Below are 22,207 nucleotides of genomic sequence, written 5' to 3'. Positions count from 1 at the left end.
AATCAGAATTTGAGGGTAAATTGTTCCAGAACAAAGCACAATAGACAATACATACATATAAAATATACAATACATAATATTTAATACAGTATACACATTAGCAATACAATATGTAGCAGTACATGTACACTCACAGAGTGTGTGATGATGCTAGTTGAAGAGTACATTTTAAATAGGCAGTGTGAAATTTAAATAAGCAGAATAAATAAGAAAGATGGAGTCAAGTGGTAATAACTTGTAAAAAAAATGTCAGTGCATAATGAAAATATGCCATAATAGGTATGGTGTCTGTTATTGCACTTACAATTGAACTTAACTTGCACTTACTATACAATATACACACCGATCAGCCACAACATTAAAACCACCTGCCTAATATTGTGTAGGTCCCCCTCATGTTGCAAAAACAGCATCAACCCACATCTCAGAATAGCATTCAGACATGCTATTCTTCTCACCACAATTGTACAGAGCAGTTATCTGAGTTACTGTAGACTTTGTCAGTTCGAACCTGTCTGGCCATTCTCTGTTGACCTCTCTCATCAACAAGGCATTTCCATCCACAGAATGGATGTTTTTTGTTTTTGGCACCATTCAGAGTAAATTCTAGAGACTGTTGTGTGTGAAAATCCCAGGAGATCAGCAGTTACAGAAATACTCAAACCAGCCCGCCTGGCACCAACAATCATCCATGCGATTATCTAATCAGCCAATTGTGTGGCAGCAGTGCAGCGCATACAATCATGCAGATACAGGTCAGGAGCTTCAGTTAATGTTCACTTTAACAATCAGAATGTGGAAAAAATGTGATCTCAGTGATTTGGACCATGGCATGTTGTGGCTGATCGGTGTATGTATATATATATATATATATATATATATATATATATATATATATATATATATATATATATATACACTGGCGGCCAAAAGTTTGGAATAATATACAGATTTTGCTCTTATGGAAAGAAATTGGTACTTTTATTCACCAAAGTGGCATTCAACTGATCACAATGTATAGTCAGGACAATAATAATGTGAAAAATTACTATTACAATTTGAAAAAAATGTTCAGAACTTCTTAAATACTTCAAAGAGTTCTCATCAAAGAATCCTCCACATGCAGCAATGACAGCTTTGCAGATCATTGGCATTCTAGCTGTCAGTTTGTCTAGATACTCAGGTGACATTTTACCCCACGCTTCCTGTAGCACTTGCCATAGATGTCTTGTCGGGCACTTCTCACACATCTTACAGTCTAGCTGATCCCACAAAAGCTCAATGGGGTTAAGATCCATAACACTCTTTTCCAATGATCTGTTGTCCAATGTCTGTGTTTCTTTGCCCACTCTAACCTTTTCTTTCTTTTTGTTTCTGTTTCAAAAGTGGCTTTTTCTTTGCAATTCTACCCATAAGGCCTGCACCGCTGGGTCTTCTCTTTACTGTTGTACATGAAACTGATGTTGAGTGGGTAGAATTCAATGAAGCTGTCAGCTGAGGACATGTGAAGCGTCTATTTCTCAAACTAGAGACTCTGATGTACTTATCCTCTTGTTTAGTTGTACATCTGGCCTTCCATATCTCTTTCTGTCCTTGTTAGAGCCAGTTGTTCTTTGTCTTTGAAGACTGTAGTGTACACGTTTGTATGAAATCTTCAGTTTTTTGGCAATTTCAAGCATTGTATAGCCTTCATTCCTCAAAACAATGATTGACTTTCTAGAGAAAGCTGTTTCTTTTTTTGCCATTTTTGACCTAATATTGACCTTAAGACATGCCAGTCTATTGCATACTGTGGCAACTCAAAAACAAACACAAAGACAATGTTAAGCTTCATTTAACAAACCAAATAGCTTTCAAGTGTTGATATAACGGCAAGTGATTTTCCAGTACCAAATTAGCAATTAGCATGATTACTCAAGGATAAGGTGTTGGAGTGATCTGCTGGAAATGGGGCCTGTCTAGATTTGATCAACAATGACTTTTTTTCAAATAATGATGGTGATGGTGACATCAGTAATGTCCTGACTATACTTTGTGATCAGTTGAATGCCACTTTGGTAAATTAAAGTACCAATTTCCTTCTGAAACTGCTAAATCTGTACATTATTCCAAATTTTTGGCCGCCAGTGTATATATATATATATATATATATATATATATATATATATATATATATATATTGTCTCTTTCTTCTGCACTACCACCTATACTACTCCAGCCACCTTGAGAGCTTGGCAGTACAACATTGTAGATGTTGTTAAACTTTGTATGACAAATTGCATGCTATGTTCCTCATTTGTAAGTCGCTTTGGATAAAAGCGTCTGCTAAATGACTAAATGCAAATGTAATGTTATCTCTTTGTTTTAATGTTTTTTTTTCAATGGTAAAACAATAGTGGAGTATTAACAAGAGGACAAAATGCTAAGAAGATAAAATGTGGGGGGAAAACATGTTATCATATCCAAAATATTTTCATCCTCATAAACAATGAATAAAAAACAATAAACAATAAATGAATGATAAAATAATAATAATAAAAAAACAATATAAAAATCCCCAGGGCTCATGTTTTATCAGCTTATGGGGCTTAAATTACATTTGGATTTGAAGATCTGAACAGTATATTACTATCGAAGTAATTACAGAGAAAATAACACAGAGGAGACTGCAGACCTCCCAGGTTTCCTCTGACCTACTGGACACTGATCTCTATGTAGCATATTCATCTCCACAGCAAAAATAATCTTCAAATAAAATATAATACATTCACATAATCCTGGTGTCAAATCTACAGTTTTACTTAGACATATTTTGTGTGTGAGCTTGTACGTGTGTGTTCCAGATGCAACTACATCCTTTAATCCAGAGGAAGATATTGGAGGGATATGTGCTTTAGTTATGAACAAAACAGGAAATATAATAACAATCGTAGACAGGCTGACCCTTACACAATGTTAGATGATCCTGAGTGACATTTAATATCCATTTTTTCTGGCCACATCATTTTTCCAGGGCACCAATGTAATGATATAATACATGCAAAAGTGCGGATGTGATCAAACTAATACATAAACAAGTGTCATTACAGCACAAGATGGCAGTATAGCCAACCATTACCTGCAACGTTTCACCGCTATTCTAAATAGAAATGGCAGCCTGCGTCCTGAGACAAGGATTATTTTTCACCTTTAATAAATACAGTAAAAAGCACACTTTACGGACAATATCTTTGGATTTCAACAGTAGACATAATGCTAACAGACGTCGCGTGCAATGTTTAAGATGTGGTCTTCTCAGTGCAGTACAACAGATACGGTCCATGTCCTCTCGGTAAGAATTTGCTCTTGTCCATTTTAGCCTAGCAAGCGACCGAAGGTGTCCTCCAAGAGTGTCAGAACAGCATAAAGAGCTAAAAGAAGAGCCATGCAGCATATTAACGGGATTTGTTTACTGTAGGCTATATACAAGGCAATTATGTTTGCTTTTAGATCTGAATCTGGGCTGGAAGATTATGTCATTGTAACTAGCCAGTGTTTAGTAGTCTTTGCTTGCATGGGATGTCTTACACCAGATAATCCAGCACTATAATTATTTTCCTTGTACCAAATGAAATAGTGTTTCTGACGGCCGACACAGCTTTCTGATCAGTGAGCTTTGAGTGCCCCCTGTTAAACAAGAATACAAGAACTTCAGAGGTGTTTCATAATGCGACGCTGTTCACTGAAAACATGTAACATATTTTGCTAATCTAAATTTAGTAGGATGGGACTTGATTTTGTTCATCGGGAATTAAATAGATTGTGAAAAATGGTCTCTACCTGACAGGTGGTTGGAGGGGAAGGACTGCAAAATAAGACGGCATGGTGACGTCATCGGAATGGATAGTTTCAGAGGCAGAACAAGGCAGCATTTAAAATAAAAATAATAAAAAAAAATATATTAAGATTGCAAAGAGCAAAACATTTATCTTTGGACCGTTGTGGAATAATGATCTCCATGTTTAGTGTGATTTCAATATAAAATCACATTTTAAACACAAATTAATGTGATTTTGTACATTTTTGTGCTTTTAGCCTTGACATTTGACCGAAGATGCTAGTGTTTATGCCAAGTACGATATCATATATCAAAACAATAGCAATTTGATTTTTAACCAGTGTTTTTACTCATGCCCTCTCTCTGTCCTATTTGTGTACATTTTGATCAGTAACAGGCCCGAGAGCAAGGTACTGGAAACAGTTGGAGTATTTGAAGCACCAAAACAGCATGGCAAATATGAGACTGGGCAGGTGAGGAGTAATCTTCCAAAACCACAACGTTTTCACTCAGAGTGAAAAGATGTAAATAGTGCTTGGGTGATAAACTGACCAGACTACACCAATTTGAAGATGTTAAACCAAGAAAAAATAATAAAAAGGTTTTAAAGAAACAACCCTAAGTATAGTGCCAATATGGTGCCCTAGGTTTGTTTTGATGAGCGAGAGAGGCATGACAATTTTATTTTACAGAATTAATAAAATACAGCTAGTCTTTATTAACCTCTTTAGAATAAAGAAAGCTGTATTGAATAGTATCAATGTATTTGATGTATGTATTTTATAAAAACTCACACTCCGTTAACTTAAGAGAACAGGTCCTTGTTGCTGACCCTCATTCTATGATGCCCCCCTTCACACAACCTATGTTGTCAAATTAAAACACACACACACACTCAAGCACACAAAGCGATTCAGTTACATAAATGACATATGCAAGAAAAAAATATTTTCCCTTCTATCAATTGCCAAGTGCTCAGTATAATAGTTTTCAACTATTTCAACAGTTTTTAAAAAATATATATATATTGATTTATTGTATAGGTATTTCTATTTAATGCATTAAGTTATTTAAATAAACTTTTCAAAATGAAATTAGTTTTTTTTAGTGGCTAAAATTTTTGCATTCATGCCCATGTTCACGTTTATTAATAATGATAACTTTTAATGAAGAAAAAAGGAAGTATTATGGGTTGCAATAAGACAGGGGGCCCAGTGTGCAATGTTGTCAGGGGCCCCAAATATCCTAACTCTGCCCCTGTGTATATATATCAGGTAAAGATCAATAAAATGAAAACTGATATTCACATTGAAATGGTTCAAACACCAAAATGTTTCTCATATTTTTATACTGATCTTAGAAGCACAATGCACAGCATGTGCAACCAACCATGTAATTATGTTAATGTACTTGTATTCGGAAATATGAAATGATGACACCGATACCAAGTACGAGTATTTACCCCCCAGTATCGGCCTGATTTGAGCCAATTCAGCTTTATTTGTGTAGCGATTTTAACAATACAGACGTCTGAGGCAAGGAAAAAAACTCTTTAAGGTGTTAAAAACTCCAGAAGAATTTAAGTAGAAAATTCTTGGGAGTAACCAGACATATGTTCATATATCTAATATGGTTACATGTAGGAATAGGCATTTTTGTATTGATTCAATTATTTTATTTGTATTCTTTTTTTTATTATTCAACTATGCATTTATGTTTGTCTCAGTTATTCTTGCACAGTGTCTTTGGCTACAGAGGTATAGTTCTTTTCCTCTGGCATGCTCGACTCTATGACAGAGATGTCACACCACCACCTGCAGAAATGTGAGTTCTCCTCCTGTCCACACATCTGTGCTACTGCTGATTTTGAAACTGGGGGGTGTAGAACCTCATATGCTCTTAGATAAACCTTTCAGCTCTTTTTTTAATAGATCAGTCAGGTTTAATTGTTTTGGGAGGTCAAGGTATAAATGTGCAAAATTATATGCATGAAAAAAATACTTTTGACAGATATTTTTCCTCTACCTTGCAGTAAATGTGACCCTTCAGGAGCTCAAGAGTCAAAGGAGGTGAAAGGCAAAACCCACACATACTATCAGGTCCTCATAGACACCAGAGACTGTCCAGTCTATAGTGAGTACATGCACGAACAGTTTCTGCTTGGCGGTGACTTCAGAAGACTTGGAATATGGCGCACAAGTTGTTTTGACTATTTTTATGCTACTTCATTATGTTTTTGTCCCTATCATTGTATGCCATTGCATTGCATTGCATTGTGTTTAGCCTAAAAGAGCAGCTCAGAGATTCTTTAAAAATGTCATTTTGTGTTCTACTGTAAAAAGAAGGTCAACATGAAACCAACAATGAAGTTGCTTTTTGAAAGAGAACATGAAAGTGTTCTCTTATTTTTTGGCAGTCTCAGAGATCACAAACAGAGGCTGTCACGTTTCTGGCCAGCCATGATGATAGCAGGGCCCTCTATGCTATTCCAGGTCATTTTTATAAATCATTTTAATTTGAATGTACTTCCAGTTTTGCATTATGGGCCAGAATGTAAAATTTTACAAAGTGTTTGGATCAGTCAAAAATGGATATTTGTTCTCAGCTGACTCTGTTTTTGCAGGTCTGGACTATGTAAGCCATGAAGACATTTTTCCTTATAACTCAACGGACCAAATGCCAATTCAGCATGAACTGTTTGAGAGATTCCTCAAGTTCAACCCATCCACAGGTTGGAGTCTTTTTTTAAGTTTTCCCCCTGAAATCAACATTCTGTTCTTCTGTAGTACGAGTAATACATTGTGTGAGTTTGCGTAATCTTGCATAATAACCTGTGCTCAGTGCCACCATTTATACCCAGAGACACAGTTCTTGCATGGCAGGAAAAAAAACACCCATGGCTGGAGCTGTCTGATGTTTACCGCGAGACCACGGAAAACATTCGAGTCACAGTTATCCCGTTTTACATGGACATGCGGGTATGTAACTGACAGAATCAATTACACTGTAAAATATTTATACTATTTTAAAGGAATAAGTGCTACAGTAAAAACCTTTTAATTGTACAGTATGTTACCTTACATGTGCAGTGAAATTTTTTTATTCGATTTAACAGGACATTCCATGCAATTTTAGTGTGAAATGCTGTAAAAAACAAACATACAAAAAAAAAACATTTGCATTAGCATACAATTATAGCCTATATATAATTCATATAAAATAGTGAACATTGATATTATTTTGAACAAGTCAAATCATTTACTTTTACAGTAAATTATTATTCAAATAGTTTTTTGTAAGTAAAAAATACCAGTCACCTTGAAAAACAGTAACATTCCCAGATGTTTAATGCATCAGATTTGATTATATTTTGTTTATTCTTATTTTTCTTCTTAATTCTATACATTAGTGTGTTTTGTGCTAGATTTATGCTGTTTAGTTCATGTTTCTTTTATCATAGTACCCTGTCTTTGTGTGGTTGACACTGTGCACTTTCAAGCTGTTTAATAGCTATTGTTCATGGAAAGGCCAATTTTCTGATCAACATTTTTTATTGATTCATATAGATAACAAAGAAAAGCAAAACATATATACACAGAATCAACATTTAACTCCCACTATTACCTCCCCCCTTCCCAATCTCCAACCCCACCCTGACCCTCAGCAACATCCCTGTGTTCACACATGATTATAGACACACACAAAATAATAATAATCACACACATTTAAAACTAAACTTCTCTGTCCACTGCCCCTCCCTGAGAGCCCTCCAAAAACGGCAAATAGCTGCCCCATTTCCCATCAACGAATCCCAATTCCCCAGCCTTCTACATGACACTTCCTCGAAAGCCGCCACCCTCCCCATCTCTGTGCACCATTCTTGAAATGAGGGCACTCCAGCCGACTTCCATCGCCTTAAACAATTTGTCTGCTGATCATAACACTGGTTAGGACCCAATTTTTAATATGTTTATCCCCTTTATTGATGACCGCCCCATCGCCTAAAATACAGAGTTTGGGGCAAAATGAAATTTGAGTGCCCAATGCATCACACATAAAACTCTGAACCTTTAACCAAAATTCTTGGATCTTAACACACCACCAAAAAACATGGGTTGTGTCACTATCTGATTGGCATCGCCAGCAAGTGGGTGTGTCTTTAAGACCCAGCCTATACAATCTAGAGGGGGTCCAACAGAATCGATGTGAAATCTTGAATTGCATAAGGCGAACCCTTACATCTCTAGATGCAGACTTGATGTTTTTTAGAATCCTAGCCCACACTCCCTCCTCCAATAAGAAGCTTAAATCTTTCTCCCATAATCTCTTGACAGAAGTTGAAGCTCCATCCCCCAGACTCTAAATTAGCAGGGAGTAATACACTGATGCCTCATGACCTTTTCCAAAAGCAGTAATCACCACTCCAAGAGTATCTGCCACTTTAGGTGGGTATATGCTACTCCCAAAAATAGTACAGAGCAGGTGGCACAGCTGTAAATACCTAAAGAACTGAGATATGGGAATCCCAAAATGTTGAACCAAATATTCAAAGGATATCAACACTCCACTCTCATATAGGACACAGAGTGTATTAACCTCCCTCACAATCCACTCTGACCAGCAGAAAGGGGACTTATTAATACATAATTTTGGGTTCAGCCATATGCTCGAGGCAACATTTAAATAAATGTCTGAATTAAACACTCTGGATACTTTTGTCCATACTGAGTGCAAATGTGAGATAACGGGGTGTAACTTAACTTCTCCAATTAGTTTGATAGAAAGGCTTTGCAATGGCGAAATAAGGGCAAGAACTTCCTGTTCAATACAAAACCAGGGAGGGGCTCTCTCAGGTGGAAGTGACCAATGAGCCTAATGTCTGAGACCGAATGCATAATAATAAAACAAAATCTTGGGTAGGCCTAGACCACCCTTGTCAATCGGCCTATGTAACTTACTGAAATGTAATTTGGGACATTTACTATTCCAAATGAAGGACTTCGCTATGCTATCAAATTACTTGAAATAAGAGAGGGGGACATCTATAGGGAGAGACTGTAGCAGGTAGTTGAATTTTGGAATACAATTCATTTTAATAACATTAGCCTTCCCAATCATAGATAAATGTAATGAAGCCCACCTGCCCACATTGCTCGAAAACCTTTTTATTAAAGGGTCAAAATTAAGTCTAAATCACACAAATTTGCTGGAATCCTCCTTTCTTATTGCGACTGCTAATGGTTCCAGGGCAAGACAGAACAATAATGGGGAAAGAGGGCAACCCTGCCGGGTGCCCCTACCCAGAGTAAAATGATCTGAAATGAATCCATTCGCTACCAGGTGTCTATAAAGTAACTTAATCCAACCAATAAAAGTATTCCTAAACCTGTACATTTCCAAAATCTTAAAAAGATAATCCCATTCTACCATATCAAACGCTTTTTTGCCATCAAGTGAGATGACAGCAACCGGAGTCTGATCATTCGCCACTGACCACACGCTATTGATGAAACGCCTAATGTTATCAGAAGAGCTACGGCCCAGAATAAACCCCACCTGATCTATATGTATAAGAGATGTCATAACTTTACTTAATTGGTTAGCCAAAATTTTGGACAATATTTTAACATCTAGCTGGATAAGGGAAATTGGACGTTAACTCTTACACTCGCTTGGATCTTTGTCCTCTTTAAGAATCAGTCTGATCCGGGCTTGCGTCATGGTTGGTGGAAGCTTTCCATTCTTTAATGATTCTTTATAAACTTCTAGCAAAAGTGAAGCCAGTTCTGTAGCATGAGATCTAAAAAAAACTCAGCGGCAAAGCCATCTGGCCCCGGAGCATTGCCTGTAGGCAAGGCCTTAATTAACTCGCCAAGCTCCTCCAAGGTTATCTCAGAATCAAGAGAATTTCTTTGCTCAGCCATCAGTTTAGTAAGTTCTAATGGTTCCACAAAGTTTCTAATATCCTCATCAGTAGACGAAGATGTTGAACTATAGAGATCAAGATAGAATTCTTTAAAAGCATTATTAATATCAATGGCCGAGGTAAATATTTCACCACCAGCAGATTTCACTGAGGGAATGGTTGAAAAAGACTCTCTCTGTCAAAGTATGACTGTGTTGCCCTGAATAGCCAAAACTCCACCTTCCACGACAAAAAAGTATTATATCTGTATTTCAATCTGGTGAATTCTCTGAGGCTATCGGATGACATTCGGCGCTTCAGCTCTGCCTCGGCACTTTTAATATTCCCTTCCAAATCCACGATTTCTTGTGCTTTGGATTTTTTGGTGAATGGGGCATACTGTATGATCCGGCCCCTAAGAACTGCCTTAAGTGCCACCCAAGCCACACCCACAGAGGATACTGAGGACCAGTTGGTCTCCATATAAACATTGATTTCAGCCTTTAACATTTGTTGGAATTCAGGATTTTGCAAAAGGGATACATTAAAGCGGCAACTATATGATTTCCTTTTCTCCATATGTGGCAACACCTCTAAACTCACCAGGGTGTTATCTGAGACTAAAATGTTTCCAATTGAGCAATCAACAACAGATGAAATGAGGGACTTAGATATAAAAAAATAAAAAAATAATATTCTAGAATAAATCTTATGGACTGATGAAAAAAATGTATAGTCCCTACCAGATGGGTTCAGAAGTCTCCAAATATCTGTAAGACCAAGATTTTTACACATCCTGTGAAGCGCCAGTGTTGCTCTAGGGGGCTTACACACTTTTGCTTCACTATGATCAAGGACTGAGTATTATATCTCCTCCGAATATTATATCATGAGGGGTGCCAACGGCTTGCAACATCCCTTCAAGATCTATAAAAAAGACCTGATCATCAGTGTTAGGTGCGTAAATATGAGCCAACTTTGCCTCTGAATGTCTGCTTAAACAATAATGACTCTTCCTAATTTATCTTTAATCTGTTTGAGACATTTGAATTGTAGATGCGTACTTATCAGTGTAATGACTCCCCTTCTCTTACTTGAGCCAGCACTAAAGAAAACATGTCCACCCCATTTCTTCCCAAATTTTTCAGCTTCCTGTAGGGAAAGATGCATTTCTTGTGTTATTTGTCAGGAGTCGGGACTCGGGAATAAAGAACGTTTATTGCCATGGATGCGTCAAACACAATCTCAGATTAGCAAGAAATAAAGTGCACAGTGAGCTATGAGCCTAAATAGCACAATACATAGATCTTCAAATGATAAAATCACATTAAAGTCAAACAAAAATAATCTCTGTCACTGCTTGCAACATAGTAGGCCTATTCTTAATCAATAGAAAATGTGTAATTCTGCCCGGGCAGGTTCACTTTCCATGAGGCAGCGAACACTACGGTTTAAAGGACTTCTTCGGGATGCTTTGATTTTTAAATGATTCAGCATTTAACTTGTGTAATTATTGTCTGCACACCAGAGCAAAAGGGGGAAAAACACTCACCGTTTATCAAGCGCTGAAACTTTGCCAGGTGAAAAACAATCTGGAATCATGTGTAACAGTCACATTAAGTCCTCTTTGCAAACTTCATCAGAATGCCGATTTGTGACACCAGCGCTGAAAAAGCTTGATGCAGCTCAACAAATGGTGAAACAGAACACAGGTGTCTCAAGAAGCGTTAATAAATATTGAAATTGTTTTTAAGTTAACAGTGTCTAAAAAATGCAAAGGCCCTGCACAACGAATTATAAAACAGAACGCAGGTGTCTTGAGTTGCGTTTATAAATATTAAAATTATTTTAAACTTAGTGAGGTGTGGCACAACGATTAAAGTCGTCCGTCCAGTGTGTGTTTACATGGCCTCGACGCACGTGTGAACAGCCTGTAACTCGCCCTATAGCCAACTTGAAAAACTGGCCCAAAACCTGTAGATTTGTTGGGTACTGTCGGACTCAGATCGGGTTGAAGACCTCGAAACGTGCAGAATAACTGAATAGTGATTTTGGTATTTGAAAACCATGCACATCCCTATTAATAATGCATGATTTTGGATCGGTTCATAATTAAAAAAGTACAAAGGCCTTTAATTGTCCCTGTAAGACATTGCTCCAAACATTTCTTCCATCAATTTTATTTTTATTTTTTTCTCCGATGTGGCATGTTTGAAGTCCACGTGGTCACGTAGTGATTCGCCTCAATCCGGGTGGCGGAGGATGAATCCCAGCTGCCTCTGCGTCTGAGACCGTCAACCCGCGCATCTTATCACGTGGCTTGTTGAGCACGTTGTCACAGAGAAATAGTGCGTGTGGAGGCTTCACACCATCCACCGCGGCATCCACGCTCAACTCACCACGCGCCCCCCGAGAACGAACCACATTATAGCGACCACGAGGAGGTTACCCCATTTGACTCTACCATCCCTAGCAACCGGGCCAATTTGGTTGCTTAGGAGACCTGGCTGGAGTCACTCAGCACGCCCTGGGATTCGAACTAGCGAACTCCAGGGGTGGCATGGTAGCCAGTGTCTTTACCACTGACTCTTCCGTCAATTTGAAAAATCCAGCCAAATCTGGCAAGCGTCCTGTAGTGCATAAAGGTGAACGTAGTCACGTGACACATCATGGGGGGCCTCTCAGTTCTTAATCCACCCTTGGTCACGTGACCATAACGGAGCCTAATTTTACATGATCCTTAACGACCAGCTAATCGATTATGAAAACTGATAGATTTGCACATCCCTAATTTGTTTAGCATGCTTGTCCTTCTGGACTGCATATTTTGATTTGGACATCTGAGATATAACATTGGATTATTCACCCAAGCAAGATTTTTTGTACAGTGCAGCCTAGTATTTACATTCTTTCAGGCCGTAAAGCTGAGATTAATAATAGTAGTACTAACATTTTTAATAAATGTAAAATGATTGTAAATTTTATTGTGAATTTTATTTAAACATTTTGTATCATTTTGGCATGTATTATGCAGTATAAAGTTCTGTTCTACACTGTTGAAATGTCTTTTCAACTTCTCAAGATCTCAAACAAATATTTTTAAGATTTAGGCACTTTAAATTGTTACTGATGGAATAGTTGTTTTAAACTTTTTAGTTTACATTCCTTCTCTTTTTTGTTCTTTATCAGGAAGCACAGAATTCCAATGTTTACTGGGTAAGTGACTACACTCTGATGTTACTGTTAAATCTGCATACAGTTACACTGTCAGAGTCTATTTGAGATGTGAATACATATCTGATGGTTTAGGCACAGCTGTGAAGTGGATTCATGTTTATCAAACATGCAAAATATTTATGATTGCATCACTGGCTTTCATTTCCCCATGAAATACTGTATATTTTTCTTTTGGATGCTTGTCTACCTATAGCCACATTTTAAAAAAATAACTATTTATGTATATAAAGCTGTTTTTTCACCCATAAATATTGGTGTGAGAGTGAGTGTATGACATCATTAATTTGTTTTGATATGTTAGTGGCGGTATTGTATTCGTCTGGAGAATCTGGGGAATGAGGTGGTGCAGCTGAGAGAGAGACACTGGAGGATTTTCAGTTTGTCTGGCACTTTAGAGCGCGTCAGGGGCAGAGGAGTCATAGGACGGGTCAGTGACACAAACACACATAATAAATCACATGGCAACATTCTTCAGTAAATAGTTCTAAGACGTTAACCAAGATGACCAGTTCTAAAAGAAACATTACAAACTTTGATTTGAAACAAAAATGTATTTGAAGATGAGACAAAGGAAAAACAGACAAGGGTACATGACCGCATGTGCTTAAATTGTTTTAGGAGGGAATGAACCATGTATCCCATAAAGCATTGCAAATTACGGAATTAAATCAAAATTATAGTACAATGTAAAACTAATGACTTTTAGTAATTGATTGTTTATATCAAAATATTACGATATATACAAATATATAAGTGTTTTGAGACTGTGTATATAAGTGTTATGTCATCTGCAATGCTTTATTGGAGTGGGTGATAACTGCTGAGGTCTTTTTACATGATTTACATCTCCAGAAACGATGACTTCACTGATTGGTTGATTTATCTTTAGGATTATGGGTAGTGTAGTTCCACACTGGGCATTTGGCTATTAAACAAGTTGAAATCTTGTGTAATTACTTGTGGTTTCAATAGAAGCATATATTATCAGTTTATCTCTGAGCACACAGTTGTTTTTTCTGTACATTACTGCTTATACATTACTGTTCAAATCAATTTATTTATGGAGAAAATGAATGGGATTTTGACTTCTGGAACCTTACTGTTATGCTCTATTGTGAAAAAAGTGAAAGTCTGCAATATTAACAGAAATATTAATACTGTTAATTTGAGCGGGTTTTGTATATCCAGGCCTATTTTTACATTGATTTTAAAAGTAGTTCTGAATTAAATTAGTCACAGACAACAATATTCATTGGTTAGAATAAATTGTGTCATTTGTTTGTATGTGTGACAGGAGCCAGTGTTGTCCGAAGAACAGTCTGCATTCCAGTATAGTAGTCATGTCTCCTTGCAGGCCCCCAGCGGACATATGTGGTGAGTTCAAACGTGCACACACAGTCCATCCAGTTATTCTCATATACTAATTCATACATATCACTTGGCTGATTTGGTAGCAAAGCACTGAGAATTACATGGCGCTGTTATTTTTGTGCTTTACTTCAAGGATGAAACCCAGTAGCTCTTGGTGTTAAAAAATCTCAGATAACAGAATAGTGAATCTATTACATTTATTGTATTATTTCATGTAGATCAGCAAGAAATAGTTAGGTTGTAGAAAATACATACTAAGTACATTAAAGTTTGTCTCAAAACAAAGTCATACAGTTTGAACACGCATTGAACCCCTTTACATCTGTATTTAGCGCTGACAACTTGAAATCGGATCACCCTAAATGGATCTTAATACCAGATGTATACGGGGTCATAGGCGCCTGTCTGCTGTGATAGGTGTCAGAAATTACCTTTTTTATTGAATAGTATTTAGGGCAACATTTGCTCCCTGGATACACACTTATTGAACGCTCTTGGGAGTAAGGCTGTCAAATTAAAAGTTGAATATTCGTTGAATTTAAGATAAAAATATAGATTTGATGAAAAAAAAACTGTGCATTCGCATTGACAGTGACTTAGGTGGACATCTTTGGTCGTTGCATCTTGCTCTATTATCAGCGTCTCCCAGCATAAGGTGCATTCACACAGAACCGTTTTTGTGTCCGTCTGTGGCCTTTCCCCATTTATTTATTTTTTTAAATATATAAACGTGCAAAATGTCCGTATTTTGACCGTTGCGTCATGTCCAGTTGATTTTTCAGCATCTCGTGCAGGAGTGCCACATTTTTAGACTCTGTGTGTAAGGTAAAAAGAACGTCAACTTTAAAAGCATGTCTTGAGACACCTGCGTTCTGCTTGTCACTTCGTCTAGTTTTTGGCACTAAAACGCATTCAGTCTAAACCAGTGGTTCCCAACCTGGGGTCCGCACCCCCCTTAGGGCGGCGTCAGAGTTCACCGGAGGGTGGTCATTCACTTTGAGGTGGTCATAGATCCAGTTTAGATGTGTTTATATTTCTTGGAACTTAAAAATTCATGGAATGTCTGCAACACCATAACTACGCACTGCAAGACAGCAAAATCCAATTAAAATTGCATACCTTTTTGACATGTTCACACTTCATAATGTGACCAACCCCTAGAAATGTTCAAGAATTGTGTCTGTCACAGTTATGTAAAGTCCTGCCGCATGGCAAAGAATATGTGTTCCAAAAAATAATTCTATTAAAATCATCATAATATATCAACAACCACTCGAAACTCCAAAGGCTTCCCTTCCTCGCACGTTATTCAATGACCCGATAGCAGTCGCGGAACACAGACGATACCTGCATTTGTAGAACTCGAGTCTGATGGAATCCACAGTTTTCCTGAGCAACCACTGGGTGGCGCCATGATGATTCTAATTGCCTGTTTTCTGTTTCTGGTCTCGAGACGCAATGTAAAACTAACCTAAACCAGCGATCCAGACGGAGAACAAAAACCATTTAAGTGTTATTTGGAGTAAAAATTTACACTTGTGCAATTGCTGGCTGTCATAACTCACAGAAGTTATTGATGACAACGTAACTGACCTCGGACAATTACTTCATGTCATCTACTCAGGTGAGGCACTGTAAAAAAAAACAAAAAAAAAAACGGTCATCTCGACTCTGTGAAGTATCGCCGCTATAGAGCCACATGTTTTTTGACAACTTCTACAAATGTAATACTTTACCCGCTAAGAATAAACGTTGATGCGGGTGAAAACAGTGGAGACCGGAAATTGAAAACAGGCGATCCGTGGAACACTTCTGCATTCATGAAAAAGGTGGATAAAATGACATCTTCGTATCGCACATGGACCAATCGCCTGTGTATGCACGCACAGCTATATGGAGTATACTTTGAAAGGCTTGTGTTCGACTGTATGCAGATGCTGAGCGTTCTCGTCAAAATGGAATTATACCTAGGGCTTTAGTTACTGTTCCTGATGCCGACAAGCTTTCCTTCAGGCATCTCTTCTGCCACAAAGCATGGAGGAGTGATTGTAATGGTTAAATTACCTCAGCAATTATTAAATAACATTTGTCAACCATCATATATATTAAAAATTTGTTGATCACTGATGTCTTGTTTCTTTTTCCCTTAATCCGGTGTCACACTAACTGATTTTTCCAGCGATTTTCAGATGTAAGCTTCATTTACATAATCGCCAGCTAGTAGGTAAGAAATGGAGCATGCAAAAGTGTCTGCCAATGGGAGATTGTTAATTCCTTGACTGTCGGGACTCCCTGCTGAGTTAATGGTTTCAGCACCAGGAAAAGCACATCCGATTTTTGGAAAAAACTGTTCTGTCCCTGGGACGGACTCTTGTGTGCTCAGCAAGTGACCAATGAGCTTAATCTTTTACTGAAGAACTGACAAGACGCCATGCTGATGCACTCAGCTGCATATCATCACAAATGCAGATTGTAATCTATTGTGATTCTGTAACCAAGCATTTTTCCTGGGGTTTTCCTACACTAAACTGACTACTGAAATCAGAAAGTGGAGTCGGGGAGAGTCGTTATGTCTGTCACCCCTCCACCATTTTGTATCTGCATGTGTGACATACCTCCAACTGAAGAGAGCGAGATCTCAGCAAAACAGTCGGCAAGTGTGACACCCTTGGCCAAAATCGAGTTGTTTGGAGTCTGCTAGTGTGGCTTTAACTAAAATAATGTCTTTAAAATTATAATATTTGAATATAATTCGAATTTTGGTAAAATGATGTATTATTTAAATGAAAAATTCAAATTTATTTTCTCAGCCCTACTTGGGAGTGTTTTCTTTACATTCAGTGTTTTAAGAGCTGATTTTAGTTTTCACTCTCTTCTAATACTCTCATCTGAGACAGTGAATGCAGATATCTGATGGCTACAGGTTACTACAGTGTTTGCAGAGGCACTAAACCTATAATTAGAATGTGATGAAATATATCAAATGTTATGTAAATGATACAGACGCAAACAGAGGAATTCACTACAGGGATTTTTTTTCATATGTGAGGCATTTATGTCACTTATGTCAAGACAGGCGTCTTTTGTTTGGCATTGACCCCCTGAGCCCAGGTTAATTTCTGACCCTGGTGTACATACATGTTCGTCTGTGACAGCATGTCCGCGTTTGTGCATTTGTCAGCATGTTAAGAGTTTGTCTAGCTGTGGCTCCCAACCTGGGGTCTAGGGGGCGCCAGAGTTCACAGGGTGGGGGTGCGGAAACTCATGCGCTTTGAGTCGGTCAAAGATCCATAATATGCGCCATAGCAGTAAGACAGCATGTCACCTCAGCAATTATTCAATTATTAAATAACACATTTGTCATTCCCAATATATTTATATATATATACACACACACACACACACACACACACACACACACACACACACACACATATATATATATATATATATATATATATATATATATATATACACACACACACACACACTGGTGGCCTAAAATTTGGAATAATGTACAGATTTTGCATTTATGAAAAGAAATTGGTACTTTTATTCACCAAAGTAGCATTCAACTGATCACAATGTACAGTCAGGACATTAATAACGTGAAAAATGACTTACAGTTTGATTTTTTTTTTTTTTCAGAACTTCTTAAACTACTTCAAAGAGTTCTCATCAAAAAATCCTCCATGTGCAGCAATGACAGCTTTGCAGATCCTTGACATTCTAGCTGTCAGTTTGTCCAGATATTCAGGTGACATTTCACCCCACACTTCCTGTAGCACTTGCCATAGATGTGGCTGTCTTGTCTGGCACTTCTCACGCACCTTACAGTCTAGCTGATCCCACAAAAGCTCAATATGGTTAAGATCCATAACACTCTTTTCCAATGATCTGTTGTCCAATATCTGTGTTCTTTGCACACTCTAAACTTTTTCTTTTTGTTTTTCTGTTTCAGAAGTGGCTTTTTCTTTGCAGTTCTTCCCATAAGGCCTGCACCCGAGTCTTCTCTTTACTGTTTACATGAAACTGGTGTTGAGCAGGTAGAATTCAATGAAGCTGTCAGCTGAGGACATGCGAGGCGTCTATTTCTCAAACTAGAGACTCTGATGTACTTATCGTCTTGTTTAGTTGTACATCTGGCCTTCCATATCTCTTTCTGTCCTTGTTAGAGCCAATTGTCGTTTGTCTTTGAAGACTGTAGTGTACACGTTTGTATGAAATCTTCAGTTTTTCTGCAATTTCAAGCATTGTATAACCTTCATTCCTCAAAACAGTGATTGACTGATGAGTTTCTAGAGTTTCTTTTTTTGCCATTTTTGACCTAATATTTACCTTATGACATGCCAGTCTATTGCATATTGTGGCAACTCAAAAACAAACACAAAGACGTTAAGCTTCATTTAACGATCCAAATAGCTTTCAGCAGTGTTTGATATAATGGCAAGTGATTTTATAGTACCACATTAGCAATTTAGCATGATTACTCAAGGATAAGGTGTTTGAGTAATGGCTGCTGGAAATGGGGCCTGTCTAGATTTGAGCAAAAATTACTTTTTTCAAATAGTGATGGTGCTGTTTTATACATCAGTAATGTCCTGACTATACTTTGTGATCAGTTGAATGAACTTTGGTGAATTAAAATACACATTTCCTTCCGAAACAACAAAATCTGTACATTATTCCAATATATATACACTACCGGTCAAATGTTTTGAAACACTTGATGTTTCTTATGATCTTAAAAATCTTTTGATCTGAAGGCATATGCTTAAATGTTTGAAATGAGTTTTGTAGACAAAAATATAATTGTGCCAGCATATTAATTTATTTCATTATAAAACTAAAATGTAATAAAAATAAAAACATTTTTTTGAAATTGATGACTTGGATCAAATAATAAAGAAAAGCAGCCAACAAGTGCCCAACATAGATGGGAACTCCTTCAATACTGTTTAAAAAGCATCCCAGGTTGATACCTCAAGAAGTTGGTTGAGAAAATGTCAAGAGTACATGTCTGCAAATTCTAGGCAAAGGGTGACTACTTTGAAGATGCTAAAATATAACACAGTTTTGATTTATTTTGGATTTTGTTTAGTTACAACATAATTCCCATAGTTCCATTTATGTTATTCCATAGTTTTGATGACTTTGAAAATTATAATAAAGAATATGTCTTTCAAAACTTTTGACCGGTAGTGTGTGTGTGTGTGTGTGTGTGTGTGTGTGTGTGTGTGTACACACGCACACACACACCCACACACTATATATATTTAAGGAAAGAAGGTTGGGAACCACTTGTCTATAGCATGGGCCCGCTGGGAAGGAGGCGCTGGCTCTCTTACAGTGCATATCCTTGTGTCTCTGACCCCTTGCAGGGGCTCCTACCGGCTTGAGCGGACCAACGGTACCTTCTTCGATGTGCGCATCCCTCCCTTCTCTCTTGAGAGCAAGAAGGATGATACTCCCAACAACATCCTGCCTGGCCCCTTCACTTCCCTGGCTTAAGAGCTCGGTGCTGTCTAACCCCCTTCTCTGCTCGCCTTGCACATCGGCATCACATTATCTCTGATCACCCCACCTTCAATTCCTCCTCATACTTATGTTTATGAAGTTTTAAGAGAAAGGTTGCTAATCTGTTTTAATAACTGCGAGGAATATGAATAGTGTTGGATGATGACTATATAATTCAACCTTAGTACATTTTGTATGATCAGGGTCTTTGTTGGTCTATACTTTTATCTCTACTCCAAATGCATGTTGAAGAACTCTGCACCCACAAATTATAAACATATGTATTATTAAAAAAAAAAAAACAAACAAAAAAAAAACACTTGGCATTAGCGTCAACACCTCTTCTAACCATCCAATTTGTCATCCCCTGAAATACATACTAATTATTCTCTGGAAAAGGTGCCATTTGTATCAAAGGGCATATTTTTTTCTAACCATTAAAATATATACCATAATATATTTATGCACAAATGTAATCCTTATGTTGGAATACTTCAATTAAATCCATTCATTAAAGGAATAGTTCACCCCAAAATTATAATTCTCATAATTTACTCTCTCTTATGCCGTCTTGTATGTCTTTATCTTCTGCAGAACATTAACCAAAATATTTTGAAGGAAATATGATCTGCATTTTTCCACACAATTCATGTCAATGGGGTCAAAAACTTTCAAGCTAAAATATATATATATATATATATATATATATACAGACACTGATGAGCCAAATCATTATGACCACTCACATGTGAAGCGAACAACATTGATCATCTCTTTACAAGGCCACATGTCAAGGATTGGGTAGATTAGATGGTAAGCGAACAATCAGTTTTCGTAGCCAACATATTAAATGCAGGAGAAATAGGCAGGAGTAAAGACCTGAGCGACTTTGACAAGGGCCAAATTGTAATGTCCAGACGACTAGATCAGAGCATCTCTGAAACGGCAAGGCTTGTGGTGTGCTCCCGGTCAGCAGTGGTGTCTACCTACTGACAGTGGTCTGAGGAGGGACAAACCACAAACTGGCGACAGGGTGCCCAAGGCTCATCGATGTGAGAGGGCAACGAATACACGTGCCACCTACCTATACCTCATTGCAGACCAGGTACACCCCTTCATGGCAATGGTATTCCCTGATGGCAGTGGGCTCTTTCAGCAGGATAATGCACACTGCACACATTGTTCAGGTATGGTTTGAGGAACATGATGAAGAGTTTAAGGTGTTGCCCTGGCCTTCAAATTCTCCAGATCTCAGTCTGATTGAGCATCTGTGGGATGTGCTGGACCAACGAGTCCGATCCATGGTGGCTCCACCTTGCAACTTACAGGACTTGAAGGATCTGCTGCTAATGTCTTGGTGCCAGATACCACAGGACACCTTCAGGGGTTTTGTAGAGTCCATGCCTCGCCGGGTTGGCACACGGAGGACCAACAGCATATTAGGCACATGGTCATAATGTTTTGGCTCATCAGTGTACATAACAAATAAATATTTTGATCTGCAATGTACTTGATGCGTTCATGAGAGAAGCTAGCTTACACTTCCTCATGCTTGATGCATGTGCAGATCGCATTTATGAGCTTCACTCACGAATGCACCAAAGAAACTGCAAATGTCAAGATTTATAGTGAAAAAGGAATTTCATGTTGGTCTGTTTCACACTTATATCCGATCAACATCAAGTCATTTTATGTGATAATATGAATGTAGACCTTAAATTGCACTGGACTATATAAGATGTTAATAATAATAATAATAATAATCATAAAACAGGAATTCAACAGAGAAAATGTTTTGACTCTCTAGAGTCTTAGACTTTTTGTAAAATTTTTGCCCTAAGCCCCCTTCAATTTCTGACCCTGCTTCTTACTGATATAAATTGCAGAAAACAATCCCTGCAATATCAGCCAATTTGCATGTCCCTGTCTATCATGTTGTAGAGAATTAAAACATCAAATTCCACCTAAACTTTGCTTTTATAGAAATTACAATATCAAGTTTTTATTATGTATAGTAATATTTTTGTTTGTTATATTGCATTTTCTGAGGAAATTACTAATTTTCTTTGGCCCTCACTTACTGTTCAACCCTGTTATGCTGTGACTTTTATTTGGGCCTTAGGTGGAAAATTTATTAAAAGTTCAGCTGTAAGCTTTTCAAATTAAATGACCAACGTATGAAAAGAAGTCCTGAAAATTTTATTTTAGTAAGTAATTCTAATCCAATACACTTTTTGTCAAATTCTGCAAATATCTCCTCACAGTCTGCTAGCTGTCCATTCTGTGGGTGGGCTGAAAAAAATCTAGTATTTGTACACAGCCCAGGCTCTGTAAATGGGACAAAAACAAAGTGGAACAGA

General features: G+C 37.6%; 1 protein-coding gene across 4 annotated transcripts; it reads left to right on the top strand.

Annotated features, from left to right (window-relative positions):
* The first annotated feature begins 2,363 nt into the window (after window positions 1-2,363).
* On the top strand, window positions 2,364-20,382 carry LOC127426231 (polymerase delta-interacting protein 2-like). 4 transcript variants are annotated; one of them, XR_007894755.1, is made up of 12 exons: window positions 2,364-3,331; window positions 4,209-4,290; window positions 5,544-5,641; window positions 5,850-5,950; window positions 6,441-6,548; window positions 6,659-6,795; window positions 12,912-12,938; window positions 13,261-13,386; window positions 14,254-14,333; window positions 17,979-18,087; window positions 18,292-18,376; window positions 19,712-19,833. XR_007894755.1 is itself a non-coding variant. In XM_051672904.1 (10 exons), exons 1-10 carry the CDS (start codon window positions 3,150-3,152, stop codon window positions 19,839-19,841), a joined length of 1,071 nt encoding a protein of 356 aa, XP_051528864.1. In that variant the 5' UTR covers window positions 2,364-3,149; the 3' UTR covers window positions 19,842-20,382. The 4 variants fall into 4 exon arrangements, 1 of the variants encoding a protein (XP_051528864.1); XR_007894754.1 differs by having other exon boundaries at window positions 18,292-19,854; XR_007894756.1 differs by lacking the exon at window positions 18,292-18,376 and having other exon boundaries at window positions 19,712-19,825.
* Window positions 20,383-22,207: the final 1,825 nt, after the last annotated feature.

Source organism: Myxocyprinus asiaticus, chromosome 3, assembly GCF_019703515.2.
Source record: "Myxocyprinus asiaticus isolate MX2 ecotype Aquarium Trade chromosome 3, UBuf_Myxa_2, whole genome shotgun sequence".
Classification (NCBI taxonomy): domain Eukaryota; kingdom Metazoa; phylum Chordata; class Actinopteri; order Cypriniformes; family Catostomidae; genus Myxocyprinus; species Myxocyprinus asiaticus.
Note: the sequence above shows the minus strand (reverse complement) of the source record. Positions and strands in the feature narration are given on the sequence as shown.